General features: G+C 44.8%; 1 protein-coding gene across 5 annotated transcripts in view; it reads right to left on the reverse strand.

The window, feature by feature from the left end:
- The window catches only part of LOC140720780 (NACHT, LRR and PYD domains-containing protein 3-like), a 43608-nt gene that overhangs the window by 6898 nt on the left and 11481 nt on the right, over positions 1-25229 (reverse strand). For 2 of the 5 annotated variants that reach the window (XM_073035619.1, XM_073035618.1), the window contains 7 exons: positions 14261-14352; positions 12137-12303; positions 8167-8338; positions 8003-8068; positions 1571-3338; positions 381-467; positions 55-225 (listed from right to left, as the gene is read on the reverse strand). In XM_073035619.1, coding sequence (XP_072891720.1) covers positions 55-225; positions 381-467; positions 1571-3338; positions 8003-8068; positions 8167-8338; positions 12137-12303; positions 14261-14270 — 2441 coding nt within the window. In that variant the 5' untranslated portion in view covers positions 14271-14352. Of the gene's footprint in view, positions 1-54; positions 226-380; positions 468-1570; positions 3478-8002; positions 8069-8166; positions 8339-12136; positions 12304-14260; positions 14353-25229 lie in introns of those variants that run through there. The other 3 variants (XM_073035620.1, XM_073035621.1, XM_073035622.1) reach the window with 3 other exon arrangements.

Raw genomic sequence — 25229 nt, forward strand, 5'->3', positions numbered from 1 at the left:
CAGTGTCAGACACCCAGTGACTGTAAACACAATCTCCCACAGTCTGGTACTTACCCCAGTTTCTGTATTTTACACTCTGGGTTCCTCAGAGCGTCAGACACCAGTTTCACTCCTGAATCTCCCAGTTCATTACCACTCAGGTTCAGCTCCATCAGTGATGAGTTTGTACTAAGAGCGGTCGTGATGTCCTTGGCACCAGAATCTGTGAGACCGACATTGTGCAGCCTGGAGGTGAAAGAGAGTGAGGGTGAAGGACACAGAGAGACAGGATAAGGTACAAATCCCCAGTGTTTATCAGTAACACAATTACTGATCACATTAATGTTCAGTGTCAGATACCCAGTGACTGTAAACACAATCTCCCACAGTCTGGCACTTACCACAGTTTCTGTATTTTACACTCCGGGTTCCTCAGAGCCGCAGACACCAGTTTCACTCCTGAATCTCCCAGTTTGTTCTGCCCTAGTCTAAACACAAACAGACAAATTGATGAACAAAGTGATTCCAACCATGGTTCTGAGGGAATTTCTCTCACTCGGATATTTCAGGAAACATTAAACCCTTCAGTAAATCACTGATCAGAGTTCCCATCACTGTCAATGTCCTTCACTGCCCAACTCCAGGGGATTCACCTAACATCAGTAATTTAGTCTGTCAGTGTGACCCTGTAAACTCCACATATTTCGTCTCATTCCCCGAAGGTTAGAAAACTGTTCCTGATGTGAGAGGGTCAGAAGGAGCAGGTTTGAAGAGTGAAAGTCTCACAGTGAGGAAGATTTGTGTGTGGGAAAGTGTCGATGGGAGATGGTGGAAGTGAACTCACCTGAGGAAAAGGGATAGGAAGAGAAAATCTGCAGGAGGAAGGAGAATGGGAAAGAGACCCCAAAGGAGGAAGGAGAAGGGGTCCAACAGATGGAAGGAGGGGAGATCCCACAGGAGGAAGATAGGTCCACAGGAGGGTACCGTTGGGAAAAGATAAAACAACAAGACGAGATTTCAGAAATAGATTGTATGGGAGGGGTGTGTCTGAACTGTGGCCCACAATCGGGAGAGGAGATGCGCCCATGGGTTCTGGGTATCTGGTAGTGAGCACAGTCACACAGGTGGACTGATGGTGATAGTCACACACGGGGAAGGACAGGGGAAGACAATCTCACAATGGTATTTCTTTCCTTCTCACTGGGACAGTCTGCTGACGGTCTCTTGTCCCACACCGGGAAGGGGGTGTGAATCTCTGACCCACCTGCCACAGTCAGTGTCGGTCTGGGTGTCAGTAACAGTGAGAAGGAACATTGTCAATGTACGTGTCACAGACAGCGAGAAACACGGCCATTCCTGTGATTTACTACCATTAAACCAATGGCCGTTGTTCACTGATCTGATGAAGTCTCCAACATCCCTTCACAAGGAACCACAGAACCCTCCCATCCTTGGGGAATTATTGATCGATACCCTGGCATTTGTCACAATTCTTTACAATCTGATTTACTAGTTTTACCCAAATCCCTTTACAGTGAAGCAACACAATGGAACAGTTTCACAGTTCAGAGTGAGAGATAAATCCAGTTACCTCAACTCCTGGCACTTGTGCAGCCCGGGTCCCAGCCGCTGGATTCCTTCACACTGAATGTGGCAGAGAGCCAGATCGAGGTGCTTTATTGTATCACAGAGTCTGATGGCATGAGACAGGACCGTGCAGTCAATCGGGGTCAGTGTCATTCCACGGAATGAAAATGTTTCCACAGATCCCAGTGCGGCCTGAGCCAGTCCACGATTCTGAGACTCAAACAGGTAGTGCAATGTGTTCAGGAGGCTCCTTTTACCAGCTTCACTCTCTGTGTTTCCCATCTGGCGTTTAACCTCCTCCTTCACCCAGTCAATCACCCGGCAGGTTGTTTCATGAGGAAATGGACCCAGAAACTCCTCCAAGCCCCGAGCTGTCATTGGAGAGGAGAGACCAGCAACAAAACGGAGAAATACCTCAAATCGCCCATCTGTCGTGTTGTGGGCTTCAGTGAGGAATTTCAGGATATCCCCGGGATGTGGATTCAGGAATTGTGCGACTGCAGCTACAAACTCTTGGACGGTGAGGTGTGGGAATGTGTACACCACACTCCGGGCAGAATCTTCTCTCTCCAAAAGCTCCATCAGGAACCCGGACAGGAACTGGGAAGGCTGCAGACTGAACTTGATCAAATCTCCATCTGTAAACACAATCTTCTGCTCGGACACTCCTCTGAAGGCCATCTGACCAACACTGAGTAACACATCACGGGGGTTCTCAATCTCACGGCCGTGGTTTTTCAGGATGTTGTAAATATAGTAGGAGTACAGTTGGGTGATGGTCTTGGGAACTCGCTGCGGGTCCCTGACTCTTTGTGTGAAGAAGGGGCCCAGTGCCAGAGCGAGGATCCAGCAGTAGGAGGGGTTGTAGCTCATGGTGTACAGGATCTCGTTCTCCTTCACGTGTTTGAAAACAGCTGCTGCCACTGTCTGATCTTCAAAATACCTGATGAAATACTCCTTCCGTTTCTCACCAGAAAATCCCAGGATTTCAGCCCAGACACCGATCTTTGCCTTTTCCAACAAATGTAACGCAGTGGGACGGGTGGTCACCAGCACTGAACACCCTGGGAGAAGCTTGCCCTGGATTAAACTGTACACAATGTCAGACACTTCACACCACCACTCGGGATCTGGGCACTGGTGCTTGGGTTCTGTATCTCTCCGACTGTCAGCAAAATCGATTCTGTGTTTGAATTCATCCAAACCATCGAATATAAACAGCAATCCCTCTGGGTTCTTCCAGACCTCTCTCAGGATATTCCCAAAGTAAGGATACTGATCCAGAATCAGTTCCTTCAGGTTTATTCTACAGTTAATGGAGTTTAAATCTCGGAATTTGAACCTGAAGACAAACTGGAACTGTTGGTATATTTTCCCTGTGGCCCAGTCATAAACAATCTTTTGTACCATTGTTGTTTTGCCAATTCCTGGGACTCCGGCCACTGCTGCCAAACTCCCAGATTTGGATTGTGCGAAGAATCTTTTCATTTTGTCCCAAAAACTATGTGAGTAACTATTATGAAACAGATGAGCAATCCGGATTTTTTCCAGCTTTGCATGGAGATGCTTCTCTCTCCACTCCTCATGGTCTCTGCCTCTTACTAGCAGCTCGTGTTCCACCAGTGTCCGATCTCGAACAGGATAAATGACTGTGAGCTCAGCGTATCGATCAACCAGTTGGAAAACCTTCACCTTCTCCCTCATCAGGATCGTGTTCACTCTCAGTGTGTCAGTTTGTGCCCGCAGTGTCTCCCTGTGTTTCTGTTGACCATCTTCCATGGGAACAGACAGTAGACAAACTGTTAGATGTCTCAACTCAGAACTCAGTATTTCAGTACCCAAGAATGGACAGGATGGACAGAAATTGGTTGTCAATGCCAGATCTGATGAACACGGAACGCTCACGTATTTCTGCTAATAAAAAACAACTTGTTAAAGACATTGATTGGGTGAAATTAAGAGCTCGGAGACAGAGTGTCTAAAAATGGATGATGGCACAGAAACATTTCGGATCTGATTCAGATTCGCTGATAAAGGCTCAGCTCTCCCCTCTATTCATAGTTTGCAGATTCCCCAGTGTTTCTTATTCTCTGATCTGGTACGTGAACACAGGCAATACACCCCCACCACATTCACAATATCCTGAAAAGGGAGGGTGCGCAGTCAGAAGTCGTGACACATATTGTTACCAATGACATAGGAAAAAGAAAAGGAGGATGTCTGGAAAACAGAACATAGGGAGACCAGTGGGAATGACGGCAGAGCAGAGATGACTGAAGTTTCTGGGAATAGTTCACAAGGCGCAGTGTAGATGTGGCCCACAGAGGAACAAGTTCTCAAATGGCAGGTGCAGGCAACCATGGTTGACAAAAGACGTTAAAGATGGCATAAAAGCCAAGGAGGGGGCCTATAAGTTAGCAAAAGTGAGTGGAAAATTGGATGAATGGAAAACTTTTAAAATCCATCACAAGACAACAAAACAAGCTATAAGAGGGAAACGATGAAATATGAGGGCAGCCCAGACAATAGTATAAAGCAGGATCATAAACACTTTTTCCAGTAATATAAAGAGTAAAAGGGAGGTGACAGTTGATATTGGACAACTGGAAAATGATGTTGGTGAGATAGTAATAGGGGACATAGATAAACGCAATTGGTTCTTCGCATATGTCTTCACTGTGGAAGATGCTAGCGGTGTGCAGTGGTCCGCGTGTGACGGGCAGTAGGAGTGAGTGCCATTGCTATTACAAAACAAAAAGTGTTAGGCATACTGAAATGTCTTAAGTGTAAAGGGGGTTTCTTCTTTTTCTTTGTTACTGTGTATGTAATCAAAATGGCGTCTTTGTTTTGTTAAAAGTAGGAATTCTGGCGCCTTTGTGAAAAGTAGGAATGCTGGCGTCTTTGTTATGATAAGTGCTGGAAGCTTGTTTGGGACTGTAAACTGATTGTTGGTGGGATTTTGGGGAGTCGGCGCGATGGAGTGAGAGAGAGAGGACGGGATGCTGGAAGCTGGGCAACGGAACGGACCCCGAGCGGGGGTCCCCGGCCCAAGGTTTTTGGTGAGGAGAGGAGACGGAGATAGAGGAGTGTGGAGCGTCTGGTCGGCCACCATGGGTGGTCCCAGGAGGCGGGTCGAGGAGTTCGGAGGGGATCGAATGCCAGAAGACTTCAGTAATTGAGCTCCAACGGTTGTTCACGAAGTGGTTTGGACTTTGATAAGTTTGGCGCCTTTTCTTTTTTTTTCTTCATATATACTGTATCATTAGTAATCGCTTAGTTATAGTAATCTTTATAAATTGTACTCATTTAATCGCATAAGGTGTACTGTCTGTTTTTTGGGTGAGGCGGGGACATCACACAGCATCCACACCAGCTGATTACCCAGTTTGGCGGGGCCGAAGACTGCTCCCCCTAGACTAGAACGAGCTGAGCGAGCCTGAGGCGACCCAGGGGTTACATTGTGGGGTGCTCGTCCGGGATTGATTTCTGTGGAAGCTGTGTGATCGCCCTCTTTAAATTATGTCTGCAGCGAAGAGCTGGTGTGCCTTTGTGGGTGTGTGATTGCCGGTTATCTCTGCATGTGTGTTGGGTGGGGTGGCTGCTGTTGGTAGCCCGGAGGTCATTGTTCGAGTTCCGACTAGCGCTGACGAAAAGGTGGTGGGGCCATGGGCTCTCCATGCTGTTAAGAGAGCAACGAAGGTCTGGTTGGAATGTTTCAGCAGTGGTGGGCTCCGCCCGGTTGTTGGAATAATGTCCAGCCCTAAAGGGGCAGAGCAGACCTCTCAGTTGTTGGGTGAGTGGCAGTGCTTGGCTGATGGAAAGCGACCGGGATTGGTTGAAAGTTTGAGTAGGTGGGCTGTCGGGCGCAATTACCTCGAAGTGACAGCTGCCAGTTCTGGGAAAGTGTGGGAAAATGCGTGTGGTTCGACTGGAAGTCAAATGCCGCAGCTGGGGGGCTTATCATATCGTGGCAGGAGATTGGTGGGAAGTTCTTAGGGTATCCCTTTTGGTTAGGAAGGCAGATAAATTGCTTGCGGAGCCAGGGGGATCTGTCAAGGGGATCAGTTGTTCCGTTGATTCGAGAGGTGTTGGGAAACTTAGAGGAGGCCCAGTGGGGGAACGGCTTGGGGTCTCTGGGGGAGCACGTTCCCAGCAATGTACCAAGGAACTCCCGCAAGGAACAGACCCTATTCCTGAAGGCTTAGAGGGACCACGCACTCAGGTGTTGTTACGGATGGATGGAAGTCAAGTTAAAGCCATCCTCGGCACCGGGGGTACCGGTTAAGTTGCTGTACAGTTTGTTTTATAACCGTTTTTGGAAGCCTTTACCCTTGACGACATTGACGGCAGTGGAGATTTGGGGTACCAGCGCTGGTGATTATTAAGACGACGGTTGTTGGTCAGTGAAAATGGAGTTCTTAGAGGCAAATGTGGAGGTGACTGAGGTTCATGAATTGTTAATGCTGATGTGTCCGGACACTGTTGTAGAATGAGTTTGAGTGATGCCTGAGGCGACCCGGGGGTTACAGGTAAATAAGTCACCTGGGCCAGAATGACTCCATCCCAGAGTCTTGAGAGAGGTTGCCTGAGAGATGCAGGTGCATTGGTCATGATCTTTCAAGAATCACTGGAGGATTGCAAATGTCACTCCACTCTTTCAGAAGAGAGGAAGGCATAAGAAGGGAAATTGTAGGCCAGTTGGCCAAATCTCAGTGGTTGGGAAGGTGTTGGAGTCTCTTATTAAGGTTGAGTTTTCGAAGTACCTGGAGACTAATGACAAAATAAGTCAAAGTTAGCATAGCTTCTGTAAAGGGAAATTATGCCTGACAAACCTGTTCTTCGAGGAAGTGACAAGCAGGGTGGACAAAGGAGTCAGTGGATGCGATTGACTTGGATTTTCAGAAGCCATTTGATAAAGTGCCACATATGAGACTGCTGAACAAGATAAAGCCATATGGTGTTACAGGAACGATATTGCGGAATGGCCGTCAGGCAGCAGGGAGCGAGTGGGAATAAAAGGGGCCTTTTTTCTGGTTGGCTGTCTGTGACTAGAAGTTTTCCTGAGGGTCAGTATTGGGTCCGCTACTTCTCACATTGTTTGCCATGATTTAAATAATGGAATTTGTGGCTTTGTGGCATATATTGCAGACGATACAAAGATAGGTGGAGGGGTAGGTAGCACTGAGGAAGCAGAAAATGTAGACAAATTGGAAGAATAGGAAAAAAAGTGGCAGATTGAATACAGGGTTGGGAAATGTATGATAATGCATATTGATGAAATGAACAATAGTGTAGAGCATTATCTAAATGGGAGGAAGGTCCAAACATCAGAGGTGCAGAGGAACTTAGGATTCATCCAGCAAGTTTCCCAGATGGTTAATTTACAGGTCGAGTCTGTTCTAAAGAAGGCAGCTGCAATGTTGGCACTTATTTCAAGGGGAATCGAATATGAAAGCAAGGAGATAATGCTGAGCAATTATAAGACACTAGTCAGGCCGCTCCTGGAGTATTGTCAACAGTCTTGGGACCCATATCGCAGAACAGATGTGTTATAATTGGAGAGACTCCAGAGGCGATTCACGAGGACGATTCCAGGAATGAAGGGGTTACCATAAGCGGGGCACTTTGACAACTTTGGGCTGTACTCACTGGAATATAGAAGAATGTGGGGGGATCTCTTTGAAACAAACTAAATGTTAAAAGACTCAGGTAGGGTGGATGTGTATAGAATGTTTTCTGTGGTGGCGGTATCCAGAACTAGAGGGCACAGCCACATAATTGAGGGTGATCCTTTAGAACAGGTAAGGAAGACCTTTTTTTAAGCTAGAGAGTAGTGAATCTCTGGAATGCTCTGTCAGAGATTGCCATGGAGGCCAAGTCCATGGGTATATTTGAGGCGGAAGATCCTATTCAGTTAGGGCATCAAAGGATATGGCGATATGGCAGGTGTTTGGGGCTGAGTGAGATCAGGGATCAGCAATGATGGAATGGCAGACCAGACCCGATGGGCTGAATGGCTGAATGTTGCTCCTATGTCTTGTGGTCTTATCGAGGAATAACAACAAATCTCGGCTCCACTTTGGATCGGAGGTGTGAGATTTCCTTTGCTGGAGTTGGATGTTCCAATTGGAATGGTTTGGCATCACTTTTGCCAAATCTCCAGATATTCGGTTCTAGGGAAAGGGAAACATCGAGGTTTCATCTCGGATTGACGGGTATGTCTGTTCATAAGTCTCATCGAGGCCTCTGGATGCACAGCCTGAGACGCCAAAAGGTGCCAGGTGTTGTGACAAATTCATTTGGTTACCTGTCCTGCAACCACAGCAACAAGAACCTGTCTCCCAGACTCTGACAGTCTCTAAACAGTCGGCCAAAGACAAGTATTCAGACTCTCAGAGTGAAATAAAAACATTGACATTTCTGTTCCATCGCTTACCTTTCAGATGCGTGGGCACTTCAGATAAACCCCGCTCAGTGTCCATGTAGGCGATCTGGCCGTCACCTGTTCAAACAGATTAACCTGCATTAAGTCTGTTCCGTGTAATACTGTAAATTCATCAGCATTGACATCTGTAACACACAGTGTATTGTTCACCGTACCACGTTCCCGTATTTCATTCAATATTCTGCTCAGCTTCGGTAAATGGTGATTTAGTTTCACAAAGGATTCCCACATCACCCTCCGGGCCCCGGAGCCCTTCTCCATCACCAGATCCAGGAGGAGTTTGGAAGCGCCCGATCGGTTTCCCTTCTCCGCGAGCTCAGTCACGCTCTGTAATGAACAATGGGGAATATATTGAGGAGCGGAGGGATGGGCACAAATCTACCCTGAGCATGGACTGACCCAGCACATTCTGCTCGCCACAGATCACTAAGAGCCATTGAAGTGTTCATAGCGGGAGAAAGATTTTAAAAGTGAGCAAGGTCAGTCATTACCTTCTGAATGCCAGAGATTGCGGGGAATCATCCACTTGGCAAGTTTTAAGCAGAGCACACTCTAGCGTGAGTGAGCCAGAAATAGAGTGGGGAGTTGAGGCTTTGTGTCAGAGAGGTTTCAGTGAGGAGAGGCGGAGGCTTAGGTAGATTTTAGATAGTATTTTCCCTTCATTTGAATGGTTAGAACAGTGAGAATACCAGGCAGGATAGTGGAATGCTCTTCATACGGGGTGTGGCAAGGCAGGGAGACCTGCAGGGTCCCTGACCTTCAGGAATTGCATCCAGCTGCAGCTTCTTACAGACTGTGCTCAGGAATTGGAGCTGGAGCTGGATGAACCCAGGATAATTCATGAGGCTGAGAGGTTGACTGACAGGCTTTACAGGGAGGGAACTATACCCAAGGCACAGGACACAGGTAACTAAGTCACCGTCAGCAGGAGGGGAGGGGGATGTGAAGGAAGGGGATATAGACAGCCACTGCAGGAAACCCCTCTATAACAGGTATGCGGCTTACAGTTGCAGGGTATGACCTAGCAGAGGAAAGCCACGGCGATTATGCCTCTGGCAATGAGTTTGGTTTTGTGACTCAGAAGGAGTGAGAAGAGTGAACTGCACTAACAGGGGAATTCAATGGTTAGAACAGACAGGAGGTTCTTTTGACGAGAACAATATTTCTGGATGGTGTGTTGTCACGGCCAGTGATACCTCGTGTCAACTCTGTAGCTTTCTTAAGGACACGGTGAGCAGCCGGAGGTCGTGGTCCACGCTGGTACCAATGACAAGAGTAGGAAGTGTGACGAGGTCCTGCAAAGTGAGTTCATGGAGTTAGATGATAAGCTGAAGTGCAGGATCTCCAGGGTTGTGTTCTCAGGATTGCTACCCTTACCACGGGTTACGAGAGAAGCGGGCTCATACTGTGTTTTACTTTAAGAGCACCTGAGTGAGTCGGGACTATGACGTCAGTCACAAGTTGCAGCGACCTGCTGCAGACTTAAACCCATGGGGAGTGGGAGAGGGGGGAGAGAGAACCAACACACAGTTAACTTATGTTTAATTTGTTTAAGTTACGATAATTTGTTACTAATAAAGAGAGTGGTTTTAACAGTAAAACCCAACTCACTGTATAATCTATTGTGACTGGTATGTAACACATGTGCTAGTGAGGCCTGAAATAGGACGATAATACAGTTTAACGTGTGGCTGACGAGATGGTGCATGACCGAGGCTTCAGATGTTTGGATGTTAGGGCTCTCTTCCAAGGAAGCTGGGACTTGGTCACACGTGATCGTTTTGCACTGGAGGCGGATTGATACCCTTGCAGGAAGAGTTGTTAGCGCTGCATGGGGAGGAGGAAGTGTTGAATTAAAGGGGGCAAAAAAGAACAAGAGTGGATAGTGAAGTGGCTATATGGGAAAGATGTTGTTAAGCCGACATACAAAGTCAGGAAACTAAAGGATGAGTATCGTGAAACTTTTTTTTCCCAAAATGTGTATTATTTCAATGAAAGGAGTACTGTAGGAAAGACAGATCAGCCTAGCGCGTGGATCAGCACTTTGAGTTACAGCATTAATGTGATTTTGTTGGAGGAGGTGCAGGACTGGCAGCTCAGCATTCCAGGGTTCCGTTGTGTTAGTCACGGTTCGATAGAGCGGGAGGGATAACAGATGGAGGGGTGGCATAACTAGTCAGAGAAAATGTCACTGGATTGTTCAGACAGGACAAACTGGATCGCTGGTCCAATGAGACTACATGGGTGAAACTACGGAACAAGAAAGGGATGACCACGTTAGTGAGATTATATTATAGAGCACCCAATAGTCAACGGGATTTAGAGCAACAAATACGCAGGGAGATCACAGAAACAAGAAACACAAGATTCTGATGGTAGACAATTAACTTTCCATTTAGTGACTGACACACCGAGTTAAAGGGCTGGATGGGATAGTGCAGGTCAAATGTGACCAGGGAAGTTTCTGTAACCAATATATTCAGGTCACAACTGGAGAGAGCGCATTCTGGGCAAGGCAGGGCAAGCGACAGAGGTGTGTGCAGAGGAACAGTTCGGATCTGGTATAGAAATTTAAAAAGTCCGATGGGGAAGTATTGGAGAATAGCTAATATTGTTCTGCTGTTTGAAAAGGCTGTAAGAATAAGCCAAGAAATTACAGGTTGTTGAGCCTAACAGCAGTAGTGGTAAAGTTATTGGCAGGTATTCTGAGGGACTGGATATGAGCATTTGGATAGGCAAGAATTCTTTAGGGATTATCAACACTGATTTGTACCTGGCATATCCTGTCTGACCAATCTTATGGCTTCTCGAGGACGTTACCAAGCGAGTAATGAAGGCAAGTGAGTGGATGTTGTCTACATGGACTTCAGCAAGGCCTTTGACAACTTGAAGGAGAACATCTTCATTCAGAGGCTGGTGAGAGTGTGGATCGAACTGCCACTGTTAGTGGTATATGTGCATTGGATTTGAACCATTTAAAAACAATTCGGGTAAGTACGTGAGTGGGAGGGGTATAGATATCTCTAGTCGGTGTGCAGATCAATGCGACTAGGCTTATAATAGGTCAGTGTGGAGTTAATGGGCTGAAGAGCCTGTTGCTGTACTGTAGAGTTCGATGACTGTGGCCAAGTCAAACTATGACAGGGTCACGGGGATAAACTCTGGTGAATCGCAGCAGGTACACAATTAACTGCCAGGCTCCATGAGGGTCCAGTGTCAGCCTACAGCTGGGAACTGGCAGTAAGGAGCAGACAGCAATTGTAGGACTTTTGTGCATGTGCGACAGACCAAAGTCAAATGGTAGTAATGCAGAGAAGGAAGTTTGAATTAAAATTGTTAGCTGTCTTGTGTGGAATGTTAGGGTTAGGGATAATGCGTGGATCTTCACTAAAATTCAGTCTGGTGAGCAATAGGTGAATGTGTCCCAGTAACACATTAAAAATTAGAAAGACGGTTCTTGGTAATTCCGTGTTAGCTGCAGATGCTTGGACTATTTTCAATTGTATTATTTTGCAGGTCCCAGTGTTAACAGTATATGCTGTGGTAATTCCAAACTCCAAATGGAACAGTCACAAGGAATAGAAGGTAACTGAACTGTGAGGCATGTTGCAATATTTGATCAACTGCAAGCGAGTCAGTACTTGAAAAGAGAGACATTATTCAGTACTGCCTGTTCAGTTGATGATGGGGTTGATGGTAGACTCCGGAAATGAGCTGAGAATTAAGTCACTATATATTTAACTTGTGGGAAACCCAGGGGTAATCAAGAGAGTCTGATGAATGGCCATTAAGGTCGAGCATTGGGAACATGATGAGATGTCAGACTGAGTGGTGTAAAGTGGTTCCCTGTCCACTTGCAATGTCCAGCAAGAGTCACATCACTAAATTCACCTCTCAATCATTGCCTGTATCCTAACCTGTCTAAAAGTGAATGTGTTCAGAAATATGGACAGAGGCTTGTATTGGTTAATAAAAGTTCACAGTTTCTGCAAACGAAAACTCTTTTCATGATGTTCACCACAAGCATTGCAGGATTTTCATAGCCCAGAGGTGCCGGTACACCGGTTCTGTTGGTCTGTGATTGATTCAGTAGAATCTACCATCAGTCTATGTTCTTCCACTTACGTGATACTCCCGGTCATTGAAATGATGACCATGTGTTAACATGAAGCTGACTCCCTCCACACCCTCCTCAATCGCCTGCTCCAGTCGCTCCATGTAGAATCGTGTCAACCGGAACAGTTGGTGATCCTCACAATTTGACAGGAAGGCGGAGATTGTGGAGTTCAGATCTGTAGTTGGTCAGAGAACATAAAATAGTAGAGTGTACCATGCGGATGCAGACACAATGCCAATTTAAACCAATCCCATCTTCAGGAACATGGTGAATATCCCTCTGTTCCCGGCCTACACATGAGTTCAAACACTTCTCAGACGCTGCTGAGTATCTGTTTCCAGTCCATCCCTCGGCAGCTCATTCCAGACACCAGTCACTCTCTGTGGGAAACATGCATCCTAAATCCCCTTTAAACTTTACTCTCTAATCTTAAACCTATTAATTCCAGTGCTGATATTTGCACCGAGTCACAGACTATCAAACTTTGCTATGCCCCTGATAAATGTATGAATTCTCTGAGATTGAGGCCTCAGTCTCCGTCACTCCAGATAAAGCATTCCAAGCTTGATCGACCTCTCCCGGAAGCCAATATTCTGTATTCATGGTGAAACTCGTCTGCACCCTCGCCAGAGCCTCCGCATCATTATTGTGATGTGGTTACCAGATTTGTGCACAAAGCTGAGATTGTCTCTTAACCAGCATTCATCCAGTTACAGCACAACTTTAAAAATACAGACTCACACATCAGCTTGTCGTTAGCACGCTACCAATTGTGTTGCCACTTTCATGGAGCTATGCACATCCATCACAGGACCCGTCCGTACATCAGCCTTCCTAATAGTCCCAGCATTCACTGCACACATCGCTCACGAACTTGACCTCCCAAGGTGCAACTCCTCACATTTGCCCAAATTAACTGTACTTGGTGACTCTCTGTTCATATTTCTAATTGGATGCTGAACATTTTGACAACAGTCCCAAACTTACACAACTCCGCCGACTCTGTAAATCGACGAATCACTCCACCTATGTGATTCTATGTGCGTGTGCGTGTGCGTGTGTGTGTGTGTGTGTGTGTGTGTGTGTGTGTGTGTGTGTGTGTGTGTGTGTGTGTGTGTGTATAATTATTTTGAGTAATACATAGTTTATTATTAAGTTATTTACATACACATGACACATAATGAGCCAGTGATCCTTGCAGAGACTACTGGTCACAGACTTTCACCCAGAAGAGTGATTCTCTAGTTCTGACTCTATTTTATGTGACCAAGACAACATTGAAATCAATGTACAAAGCTTCCGCTGAAGATTCCTCAACCCGCATCGTCGATTGTTGATTTCCCTCTATAGATGCTGCCTGACCTGCTGAGCTCCTCCACCATTTTGTGCGTTGCCCTCTCTACTTACCCTCTTGTTTTATTTTAACCTTATTTGCCAAGGACATTCATTGCCTCGGTAGCCCCGCCAAATTCCCTGTGTAAAATTTCTCGTGTTCACTGTCTCCCACACCCAGCCCGTTCTCCCACACTAGACCGTTCCTTAACTCTGCCATGGAAAACAAGACACCGTGAAACTCCCCTCACCTCCATTGAGCAACAACCCAGAAATCCGGGGAGAATTCACACTGTCCTTCCAAACAGAAAACAGACAGCGGGAAACTCCCCTCACCTCCATTGAGCAACAACCCGAAAATCCAGGGAGAATTCACACTGCCCTTCCAAAAGCGAAAACACCATCTGTTTCTCTCACTGACTGTAGGAGGCATTTCCCACATCAGGGCGTACCAAATACTGACGGAAATTCTGTCTGTTCCCTGGACTGTTACATTGCCCGCTGTTGTATTCCTGTCTGAGTTTCACCCACACCCACTGTACTTTCAGGAGCTTCCTCTCCTTTCACTCAGGTGAAGATTTGCACGGTGAGCGGAGTGATTCGACCATTCCCCTTGTTATGTCCCTGCGCTGAACCGGGTGAATTGTTCCATTGTTCAAGGTTGCTTTACCAGTAGGATCAATGATGGCAGTTTTGCTGTGTCCCTTTAGCTCCCAAGTTTATTCCTCTGAACTACTGATGATTTGACTACAAGTGTACCATGACAACAGTTTTAATGAGAAAGAGCCCAGTGAACATACCTGTGTCCATTTTGACTCTGACTGACGTTGGTTAATTTTCCTCTTCTTGTCTGCCGTCCGGGTGGAAGAAAGCACCACCTGCTGGCGATTATCTGCATCACACCAATAAAAAAGTATGCAAACACGAAGAAATCTGCAGATGCTGGAAATTCAAACAACAACACACAAAATGCTGGTAGAACACAGCAGGCTAGGCAGCATCTATAGGGATGCTATAGATGCTGCCTAGCCTGCTGTGTTCTACTAATAAAAAAGTATGAGTCAGTTACTCTGCCTTTCACATTTAAAACACTTCTGTAAGGTCGCTGCTCAGTCTCCTACATTTCCAGGGAGTAAAGACATAGAGTGGCCACCCTCTCCCCAGAACTGAAGCCTCTGGCCCTGACAACCTACTCGCAAATCTCTCCACTCTTTCTACTTTAACCATGCATTTTCAAACATATAGCGGCTAGAACGATACTTTGCACTGCAAACACGGTCTCACCAACGACTCACCAATGGCACCATAGTGGTTAACACAACTCTTTACAGTTCAACGACCGGGTTGCAATTCCCGCCGCTCTCAGTAAGAGTTTGCAGGCTCTCACCGGCTTTCCTCCAGGTGATCCAGCTGCCACCCACCCCCCCCCCACCCACCCCCAGTCCCAAGAAGCACTGGTAGGGTGGTTAGTTGGTCATTGCAAATTGCCCTGTGACAAGACTAGAATCAAACTGGGAGACTCAATGGGCAGTGTAGCTTGCTGTATCTCCATAAAAAATAAATTAAATCATATCGCAACTCCTGCACTCAGTGCCCTGACTGTTAAAGGACAGTGTAGTAAACACCTCTTCACCACCACTTGTCACCGCACTGAGCGAAGTGTGCACTTAAACTCATCAATCCCTCTTGTCTCTGACAATCTCAGACCAGGAGCTACTTGTGGCAATATTCTGAATGAAACTGAAGTGCACCAGGAAAACCAAGCAAAGTTTCATGTTGACAGCATCACTCAGGAATACAGTGGCATGCATACGTTTGGGCACCCCTGGTCAAAATTTCTGTTACTGTGAATATCTAAACGAGTAAAAGATGACCTGATTTCCAAAAGGCATAAAGTTAAAGATGACACATTTCTTTAATATTTTAAGCAAGATAAATTTTTTATTTCCATCGTTATACAGTTTCAAAATAACAAAAAAGGAATAGGGCCCGAAGCACAAGTTTGGGCACCCTGCATGGTCAGAACTTAGTAACACCCCCTTTGGCAAGTATTACAGCTTGTAAACGCTTTCTGTAGCCAGCTAAGAGTCTTTCAATTCTTGTTTGGGGTATCTTCCCGCATTCTTCCTTGCAAAAGGCTTCTAGTTCTGTGAGATTCTTGGGCTGCTTTGCATGCACTGTTCTTTTGAAGTCTATCAACAGATTTTGGATGATGTTTAGGTCAGGGGACTGTGAGGGCCATGGCAAAATCTTCAGCTTGTGCCTCTTGAGGTAGACCATTGTGGATTTTCAGGAATGTTTAGGATCATCATCCTGTTGTAGAAGACATCCTCTTTTCATCTTCAGCATTTTTACAGATGGTGTGATGTTTGCTTCCAGAATTTGCTGGTATTTAATTGAATTCGTTTTTCCCTCTACCAGTGAAATGTTCCCCGTGCCAGTGGCTGCAACACAAGCCCAAAGCATGATCAATCCACCCCCGTGCTTAACAGTTGGAGAGGTGTTCTATTCATGGAATTCTGCACCCGTTTTTCTCCAAACATACCTTTGCTCATTGCAGTCAAGAAGTTCTATTTTAACTTCATCAGCGCACAGGACTTGTTTCCAAAATGTATCAGGCTTGTTTAGATTTTCCTTTGCAAACTTCTGATGCTGAATTTTATGGTCAGGATGCAGGAAAGGTTTTCTTCTGATGACTCTTCCATGAAAGTCATATTTGTGCAGGTGTCACCACCACTTCAGAGTCTGCTAGATCTTCCTGAACATCTTCGGCAGTAAAACAGTGTTTTACATTTGCTTTTCTAGAAATCCTATGAGCAATTCTCTCAGAAAGTTTTTTTTTGTCTTCCAGACCTCAACTTGACCTCCACTGTTCCTGTTATCTGCCATTTCTTAATTATATTTCGAACTGAGGAAATAGCTACCAGAAAACACTTTGCTATATTCCTACAGCCTTCTCCTGCTTTATTTTGATTTTCAGAGTGCTAGGCAGCCGCTTAGAGGAACCCATGGCTGCTGATTGTTGGGACAAGGTTTGAGGAGTCAGGGTATTTATAAAGCTTTGATAGTTGCATCTCTTGGTCTTACTTAATGATGACTGTGAACAAGCCATAGCCCTAACAAGCTAATTAAGGTCTGAGACCTTGGTAAAAGTTATCTGTCAGCTCAAATCTCTTGGGATGCCCAAATGTTTGCTTGGTGCTCCTTTCCTTTTCTCACTCTAAAATTGTACAAAACAGAAATAATACACTAATCTTGCTTAAAATGTTGAAAAGAATGTTTCATCTTTAACTTGATGACTTTTGGAGATCAGTTCATCTTCTACTCAGTTAACTATTGACAGTAACAGAAATTTTGACCAGGGGTGCCCAAACTTTTGCATGTCACTGTATGAAGTGGAGGTGAAGAATAGATTGATGGATTAAAGCTGGTGGAGAGGAAGCCACAAGAGCTATCAATAGAAGTAAGGAGCGTTATACAAGAGGAGCCAAAAAAAGTATTGCAAGCAGAAAGAAGACCAGGAAAGCAAAATAGATTTCTGCAGGAGCTGCACAGAGAAGAGAAGTGAAGGCCAATGGAAACTGGAACAAATACCTCCAAATGAACACAACGTTCATTAAGATAGAAAGGAGCGACAAGGAAACTTACTTAAAGGAGCGATGCAATGAAGCTGAAGAGAACAACTGAATTGATAAACAAGAGATCTATTCAAGAAGATTAGAGAAACTAAAGGAACATTTCATGCAAAAATAAGTATAGTAAAAGACAAAGAAGGGGAGGCCATTACAGAAGCAAAGACATCAAAAAGAGATGGCAGGAATACACAGAAGAATTGTACAGGAAATATCTTAACAGCGAAAACAGCTGCACTGACTCCCTCGTCGATCTAGAGCCGGGCATTCTGGAAAGTGAAGTCAAATGGGCGATAGAAAATATTGCCAATAATAAGGCTGCAGGATGTGACAGGATTCCAGTTGGATTGTTTAAAACTTTTAAAGGTGATGATGGAAAAGTGTTGCATGCAGTTTGACAGCAGATCTAGTAAACCTAACAATGGCCTTTAGACTGGAAAGAAAACAGTTTATATCCCAATCTCCAAGAAGGGAAATGTAAAGGAATGGTCAAATTACCAAACAATTTCACATGGTAGCAAGGTAATACTAAAGATCACACAAGTAGGACTCCAGCAACATATGGAACGAGAAAAGCTGGATGTACAGGCTGATATTAGAAGAGACAGAGGCACCAGACACAAAATTGCTGGACAATAGAGAAATCAAGAGAATTCCAGAAAAGTATTTATCTATGTTTTAATGATGACTCTAAAGCCTTCAACAGTGTGGACCACAATAAACTATGGCAAATCCTTAAAGACATTGGGGTACTTGGACATCTGCTCTGCCTTATGAGAAACTTGTACAAAGATCAGGAAGCAACAGTTAGAACTGACCACGGAAGAACAAACTGGTTCAAGATTGGGAAAGGAGTACTGTCACCCTGCTTATTTAATCTATATGCTGAACACATCATGAGGAATGCTGGTCCAGAGGACTCAAAATGCTGCAGTCAAAATTACCTGACACAATATTAACTTCAGATATGCAGGTGATACTATTCTAATCGCTGAAAGTGAGGAGGATCTGAGGAAGCTTCTAATGAAAGTGAAAGAAGGAAGTGGAAAGTTGGCTTTCTGCTCAATATTAAGAAAACCAGCCAATCCTGTTAACTCTGTGGTAATCAATGGAAAGGAAGTGGAAGCAGTGGCGGATTTTGTCTTCTTCAATTCAAAGATTTCTATAGATCATATATGTCAAATTCAAGGCCCGCGAGATAATATCTAATTACTATTAAAGCTGGCCTCAGTAATCGAAGCGCCTATGGCGTATGATATGGCTAATGCTGAGTTTATTCAGGTACCAGGTTTTCAGGGTTTTTAGTGTTTATTCGGCAGTCTTGCTCGGCAGTCTTCTTCATAAGAAACAGAATTTGTAAAGTGAAACACTTTGTAGTTATAGCAGAGACTGAGACACATGAGTGCAGGCTGAAAAAACGGAGGCAACGAAAGTTGCGTACGCACGCGTCCGACTGATCCGGCCCGCATGAAGCTGCATTTTGCTCAATCCGGCCCGTGACCTAAAATGAGTTTGACACCCCTGCTATAGATGGTAAATGCAGCCACAATATTAAACAGTGCTTACTTCTGGGGAAGGCAACAATGGGAATTTAGATAAAATACTAAAGTGCAAAGATATAACGTTGTCTACCAAGAACAGTACAGTCCAGTCTATAGTATTTCCAGTTGTGATATATGGCTGTGAGAGCTGAATTATTAGTAAGGCTGAATATAGAAGAATCAACGTCTTTGAACTTGGATGCTGGAAGAAAGTGTTAAGAGTTCATTGGACAGCAAGAAGATCCAACAAGTCAATACTTGGGGAAATTCAGCCAGACTGCTCACCGGGAAGCTTGAAAAGCTGAAATATCTTTGGAAACGAGCAGTCAATGTTTTGGGCCGAGACCGTTCATCAGGACAGAAGAGGGAGCGGACAGCGGCCCTATAAAGAACGTGGGGGGAGGGTGGGATGGAGGAGGCTGGTAGGTGCCAGCTGAAAAACCAGTAAGAGGAAAGATCAAGGGGTGGGGGAGGGGAAGCAGGGAGGGGATAGCCAGGAAAGGTGAAGGAGGAATGTGTAGGGGGAAATCACTTTGGGTAGTAGAAGGCGGCGGAATCATGAGAGAGGTGATAGGCAGCTGGAGGGGGAGGCAGAGTGAAACTGGGATGGGGGAAGGGAGAGTGAGGGAATTACCAGAAGTTGGAGAATTCAATGTTCATGCCAAGGGGCTGGAGACTACCCAGACGGTATATGAGGTGTTGCTCCTCCAGCCTGGACCTGTATTCCTTTGACTAGCACTGATCATTGTTTTTGTGTAATGTTTTTGTGGGTTTATGATGGGAAATTCCAGTCATTTATTGTTACATTTTAGCTCGGGCTACACAATTATCTGCTTGTGTATTTTTGGGTCACACTAACTGTAACTGGGGTGTGTGATGGTCACCTCCCTCTGTCTGTACGATCAATGTTTTTAAACTATCATACTTTATGTATTGTGTTTGGTTTATTATTGTGGTCTCTAACATCTTGTTCTCCTTTACACTTGTTACTGGAATGACATCAAACAATTCTGAATCTTGAATCCTGGGTAAAAACCACGACCAACCACATATCTAAAGTCCTTCTTGATTTCACGAACTCCTACAATGTCACCCTAATTCTCCTCTGGATTAAAGATCCAGCTTAGCCAAACGCTTCCTTAGACTCGGCCCTCTAGCCCAAGCAACATCTTCAGCAATCTCTTCTGCGCCCTCTCCGGCTTGATAATATATTTTCTACAGTAGGTTGAACACAACTGTACATAATACTGTGTAGCCACACCGACAATATAATGCCCATAATCCAGAACTCAATGCCCAGTCTGATGAAGGCTAGCATGATTAAAGCCTTCTTCTTCACCCTCTATATTTGCACATCCACTTTCAGTGACTGTACTCTTGTACTCCCAGGTTGCTCTGTTCCGCAACAATCGGTGCCCTCCCCTTCACTATACCAGTCCCACCCCACCTAGTTTGACTGTCCAAAATGCACCATCTCTCACTTGTCCAAGTAGAAAACCATTTGCCATTCCTCAGCCCCTCTCCAAAACTGACCAAGATGTCTTTGAAATTCATTGACACCTGTTGCCTTAAAAGCCAGTTCCATATCCTCAGAGTCACCAGCCCAATATCATCACCCATACAAAGATGCTTTGGTGCCGGCAATTTGCCGTGGTGTTCCTGCCATTTCCGATTCACAGACTAAGGTGGAACTGGAACCTAATGACCCTCTGCCGGGGCCAGTGCTCAGGCTGGTTTCCCGGTCTGTATAGAGGATGCGGATACACTTCAGCCTGACTCCAGCTGCTAAACCGAGCGCAGTTGATCAAAATCTTCCTGCTGTGTGGGATCTTGCCCAGCACAGCTGGCTGCCATGTCTCCTGCAGTGCAGCAGGAACAAAATGTAAAACTATAAAGTAGAAAATGCTGGGAACCCAGTACATCAGATTACATCTCTGAAAGGACAAATGGTGGAAGACCCAGTTCCAGAACTGAGATTGTCAAAGATGTGGCCAATCTGCTGAGCGTTTCCAGTATTTTCTCCTCCTTACTTTAAATTTCCTGCAGCTGTAATATTTTCTCCCTCTTCATTTTAATGCACAGATAGTAACTGATTGCCACCCTAAACTGTAAATACCATCCCACCCCAACCACTCTGTTAGATCTGAGTTCATTCTCACCCTGTTGTAATACATCCCATACAGTCAATGTACACAGCATCTTTTCCTCCCACTATCATTCTGTTACATTTGCCCCTGAGGCTGCGGTCTTTTCGTTGAGAGGCAGTGACCACAGAGCGATAAAAATCTGCAACTCTTCCTGGTGGGTTGTTACCCTGGAAACAGAGGCTCACCAAAAATAACCGAAAAAGGAAATAACAAACTTAACATCAGATGCTATGAGTTCCATTATGATGACGATTAACACTGCAGCCATTTTGTAACGGTGAAACTAAGATTAAAATAGCTGATTTTACCCTGCCACATGTTGTGTTCAATTAAACCTCTGGCAGCCCTAGCTATTAAAAAAAAACAATTCTGGAAAAGATGCAAAACAAAATTTCACAATGAAGACAAAGTTTGTAGGAGAGATTGTTGAAATATATCATTGCAGCAATGGGATACAGGCTGGGCGGAAGTTTATCAAGATGGCTGATACATATCATTGAGTTGGCGGTATAGAGTCTGGACAGAGGTTGAACGAGATGGTTGATATATATCATTGAGGTAGTGGGATACAGACTGGACAGAGGTTGAACAAGATGGTTGATATATATCATTGAGGGAGTGGGATACAGCCTGGACAGAGGTTGAACAAGATGGTTGATATATATGGATACTGGCAGGACAGAGATTCAACAAGATGGTTGATATATATCATTGAGGTGGTGGGATACAGACTGGACAGAGATTGAACAAGATGGTTGATATATATCATTGAGGTGGTGTGATACAGACTGGACAGAGGTTGAACAAGATGGTTGATATATATCATTGAGGGAGTGGGATACAGCCTGGACAGAGATTCAACAAGATGGTTGATGTATATCATTGAGGTGGTGGGATACAGACTGGACAGAGGTTGAACAAGATGGTTGATATATATCATTGAGGTGATGGGATACAGACTGGACAGAGGTTGAACAAGATGGTTGATATATATCATTGAGGGAGTGGGATACAGCCTGGACAGAGGTTGAACAAGATGGTTGATATATATCATTGAGGTGATGGGATACAGACTGGACAGAGGTTGAACAAGATGGTTGATATATATCATTGAGGTGGTGGGATACAGACTGGACAGAGGTTGAACAAGATGGTTGATATATATCATTGAGGGAGTGGGATACAGGCTGGACAGAGATTCAACAAGATGGTTGATATATATCATTGAGGTGATGGGATGCAGACTGGACAGAGGCTGACCCAGATGAGCTGGGAATGAACAGATGGAACCAGGTGGGAGAAGGGATCAAGGACAATCACTGATGGTCCTCCAGCAATACAAGATACTGAATTAAAGATACATACTGTGCTGCTCCAGGGGGCACGGTGATTGTGGTGGACAGCTTGGCTCTGCATTCCTTTGACTAGCACTGTTCATTGTTCTTGTGTTAAAATGCTTTTGTGGGTTTATGATGGGAAATTCCAGTCATTTATTGTTACATTTTAGCTCGGGCTACACAATTATCTGATTGTGTATTTTTGGGTCACACTAACTGTAACTGGGGTGTGTGATGGTCACCTCCCTCTGTCTGTACGATCAATGTTTTTAAACTATCATACTTTATGTATTGTGTTTGGTTTATTATTGTGGTCTCTAACATCTTGTTCTCCTTTACACTTGTTACTGGAATGACATCAAACAATTCTGAATCTTGAATCCTGGGTAAAAACCACGACCAACCACATATCTAAAGTCCTTCTTGATTTCACGAACTCCTACAATGTCACCCTAATTCTCCTCTGGATTAAAGATCCAGCTTAGCCAAACGCTTCCTTAGACTCGGCCCTCTAGCCCAAGCAACATCTTCAGCAATCTCTTCTGCGCCCTCTCCGGCTTGATAATATATTTTCTACAGTAGGTTGAACACAACTGTACATAATACTGTGTAGCCACACCGACAATATAATGCCCATAATCCAGAACTCAATGCCCAGTCTGATGAAGGCTAGCATGATTAAAGCCTTCTTCTTCACCCTCTATATTTGCACATCCACTTTCAGTGACTGTACTCTTGTACTCCCAGGTTGCTCTGTTCCGCAACAATCGGTGCCCTCCCCTTCACTATACCAGTCCCACCCCACCTAGTTTGACTGTCCAAAATGCACCATCTCTCACTTGTCCAAGTAGAAAACCACTTGCCATTCCTCAGCCCCTCTCCAAAACTGACCAAGATGTCTTTGAAATTCATTGACACCTGTTGCCTTAAAAGCCAGTTCCATATCCTCAGAGTCACCAGCCCAATATCATCACCCATACAAAGATGCTTTGGTGCCGGCAATTTGCCGTGGTGTTCCTGCTATTTCCGATTCACAGACTAAGGTGGAACTGGAACCTAATGACCCTCTGCCGGGGCCAGTGCTCAGGCTGGTTTCCCGGTCTGTATAGAGGATGCGGATACACTTCAGCCTGACTCCAGCTGCTAAACCGAGCGCAGTTGATCAAAATCTTCCTGCTGTGTGGGATCTTGCCCAGCACAGCTGGCTGCCATGTCTCCTGCAGTGCAGCAGGAACAAAATGTAAAACTATAAAGTAGAAAATGCTGGGAACCCAGTACATCAGATTACATCTCTGAAAGGACAAATGGTGGAAGACCCAGTTCCAGAACTGAGATTGTCAAAGATGTGGCCAATCTGCTGAGCGTTTCCAGTATTTTCTCCTCCTTACTTTAAATTTCCTGCAGCTGTAATATTTTCTCCCTCTTCATTTTAATGCACAGATAGTAACTGATTGCCACCCTAAACTGTAAATACCATCCCACCCCAACCACTCTGTTAGATCTGAGTTCATTCTCACCCTGTTGTAATACATCCCATACAGTCAATGTACACAGCATCTTTTCCTCCCACTATCATTCTGTTACATTTGCCCCTGAGGCTGCGGTCTTTTCGTTGAGAGGCAGTGACCACAGAGCGATAAAAATCTGCAACTCTTCCTGGTGGGTTGTTACCCTGGAAACAGAGGCTCACCAAAAATAACCGAAAAAGGAAATAACAAACTTAACATCAGATGCTATGAGTTCCATTATGATGACGATTAACACTGCAGCCATTTTGTAACGGTGAAACTAAGATTAAAATAGCTGATTTTACCCTGCCACATGCTGTGTTCAATTAAACCTCTGGCAGCCCTAGCTATTAAAAAAAAACAATTCTGGAAAAGATGCAAAACAAAATTTCACAATGAAGACAAAGTTTGTAGGAGAGATTGTTGAAATATATCATTGCAGCAATGGGATACAGGCTGGGCGGAAGTTTATCAAGATGGCTGATACATATCATTGAGTTGGCGGTATAGAGTCTGGACAGAGGTTGAACGAGATGGTTGATATATATCATTGAGGTGGTGGGATACAGACTGGACAGAGGTTGAACAAGATGGTTGATATATATCATTGAGGTGGTGGGATACAGACTGGACAGAGGTTGAACAAGATGGTTGAAATATATCATTGAGGTAGTGGGATACAGACTGGACAGGCTGAACAAGATGGTTGATATATATCATTGAGGTGATGGGATACAGACTGGACAGAGGTTGAACAAGATGGTTGATATATATCATTGAGGGAGTGGGATACAGCCTGGACAGAGGTTGAACAAGATGGTTGATATATATGGATACTGGCAGGACAGAGATTCAACAAGATGGTTGATATATATCATTGAGGTGGTGGGATACAGACTGGACAGAGATTGAACAAGATGGTTGATATATATCATTGAGGTGGTGTGATACAGACTGGACAGAGGTTGAACAAGATGGTTGATATATATCATTGAGGGAGTGGGATACAGCCTGGACAGAGATTCAACAAGATGGTTGATGTATATCATTGAGGTGGTGGGATACAGACTGGACAGAGGTTGAACAAGATGGTTGATATATATCATTGAGGTGATGGGATACAGACTGGACAGAGGTTGAACAAGATGGTTGATATATATCATTGAGGGAGTGGGATACAGCCTGGACAGAGGTTGAACAAGATGGTTGATATATATCATTGAGGTGATGGGATACAGACTGGACAGAGGTTGAACAAGATGGTTGATATATATCATTGAGGTGGTGGGATACAGACTGGACAGAGGTTGAACAAGATGGTTGATATATATCATTGAGGGAGTGGGATACAGGCTGGACAGAGATTCAACAAGATGGTTGATATATATCATTGAGGTGATGGGATGCAGACTGGACAGAGGCTGACCCAGATGAGCTGGGAATGAACAGATGGAACCAGGTGGGAGAAGGGATCAAGGACAATCACTGATGGTCCTCCAGCAATACAAGATACTGAATTAAAGATACATACTGTGCTGCTCCAGGGGGCACGGTGATTGTGGTGGACAGCTTGGCTCTGCATTCCTTTGACTAGCACTGTTCAT

Source organism: Hemitrygon akajei, unplaced genomic scaffold (assembly GCF_048418815.1).
Source record: "Hemitrygon akajei unplaced genomic scaffold, sHemAka1.3 Scf000047, whole genome shotgun sequence".
NCBI lineage: Eukaryota > Metazoa > Chordata > Chondrichthyes > Myliobatiformes > Dasyatidae > Hemitrygon > Hemitrygon akajei.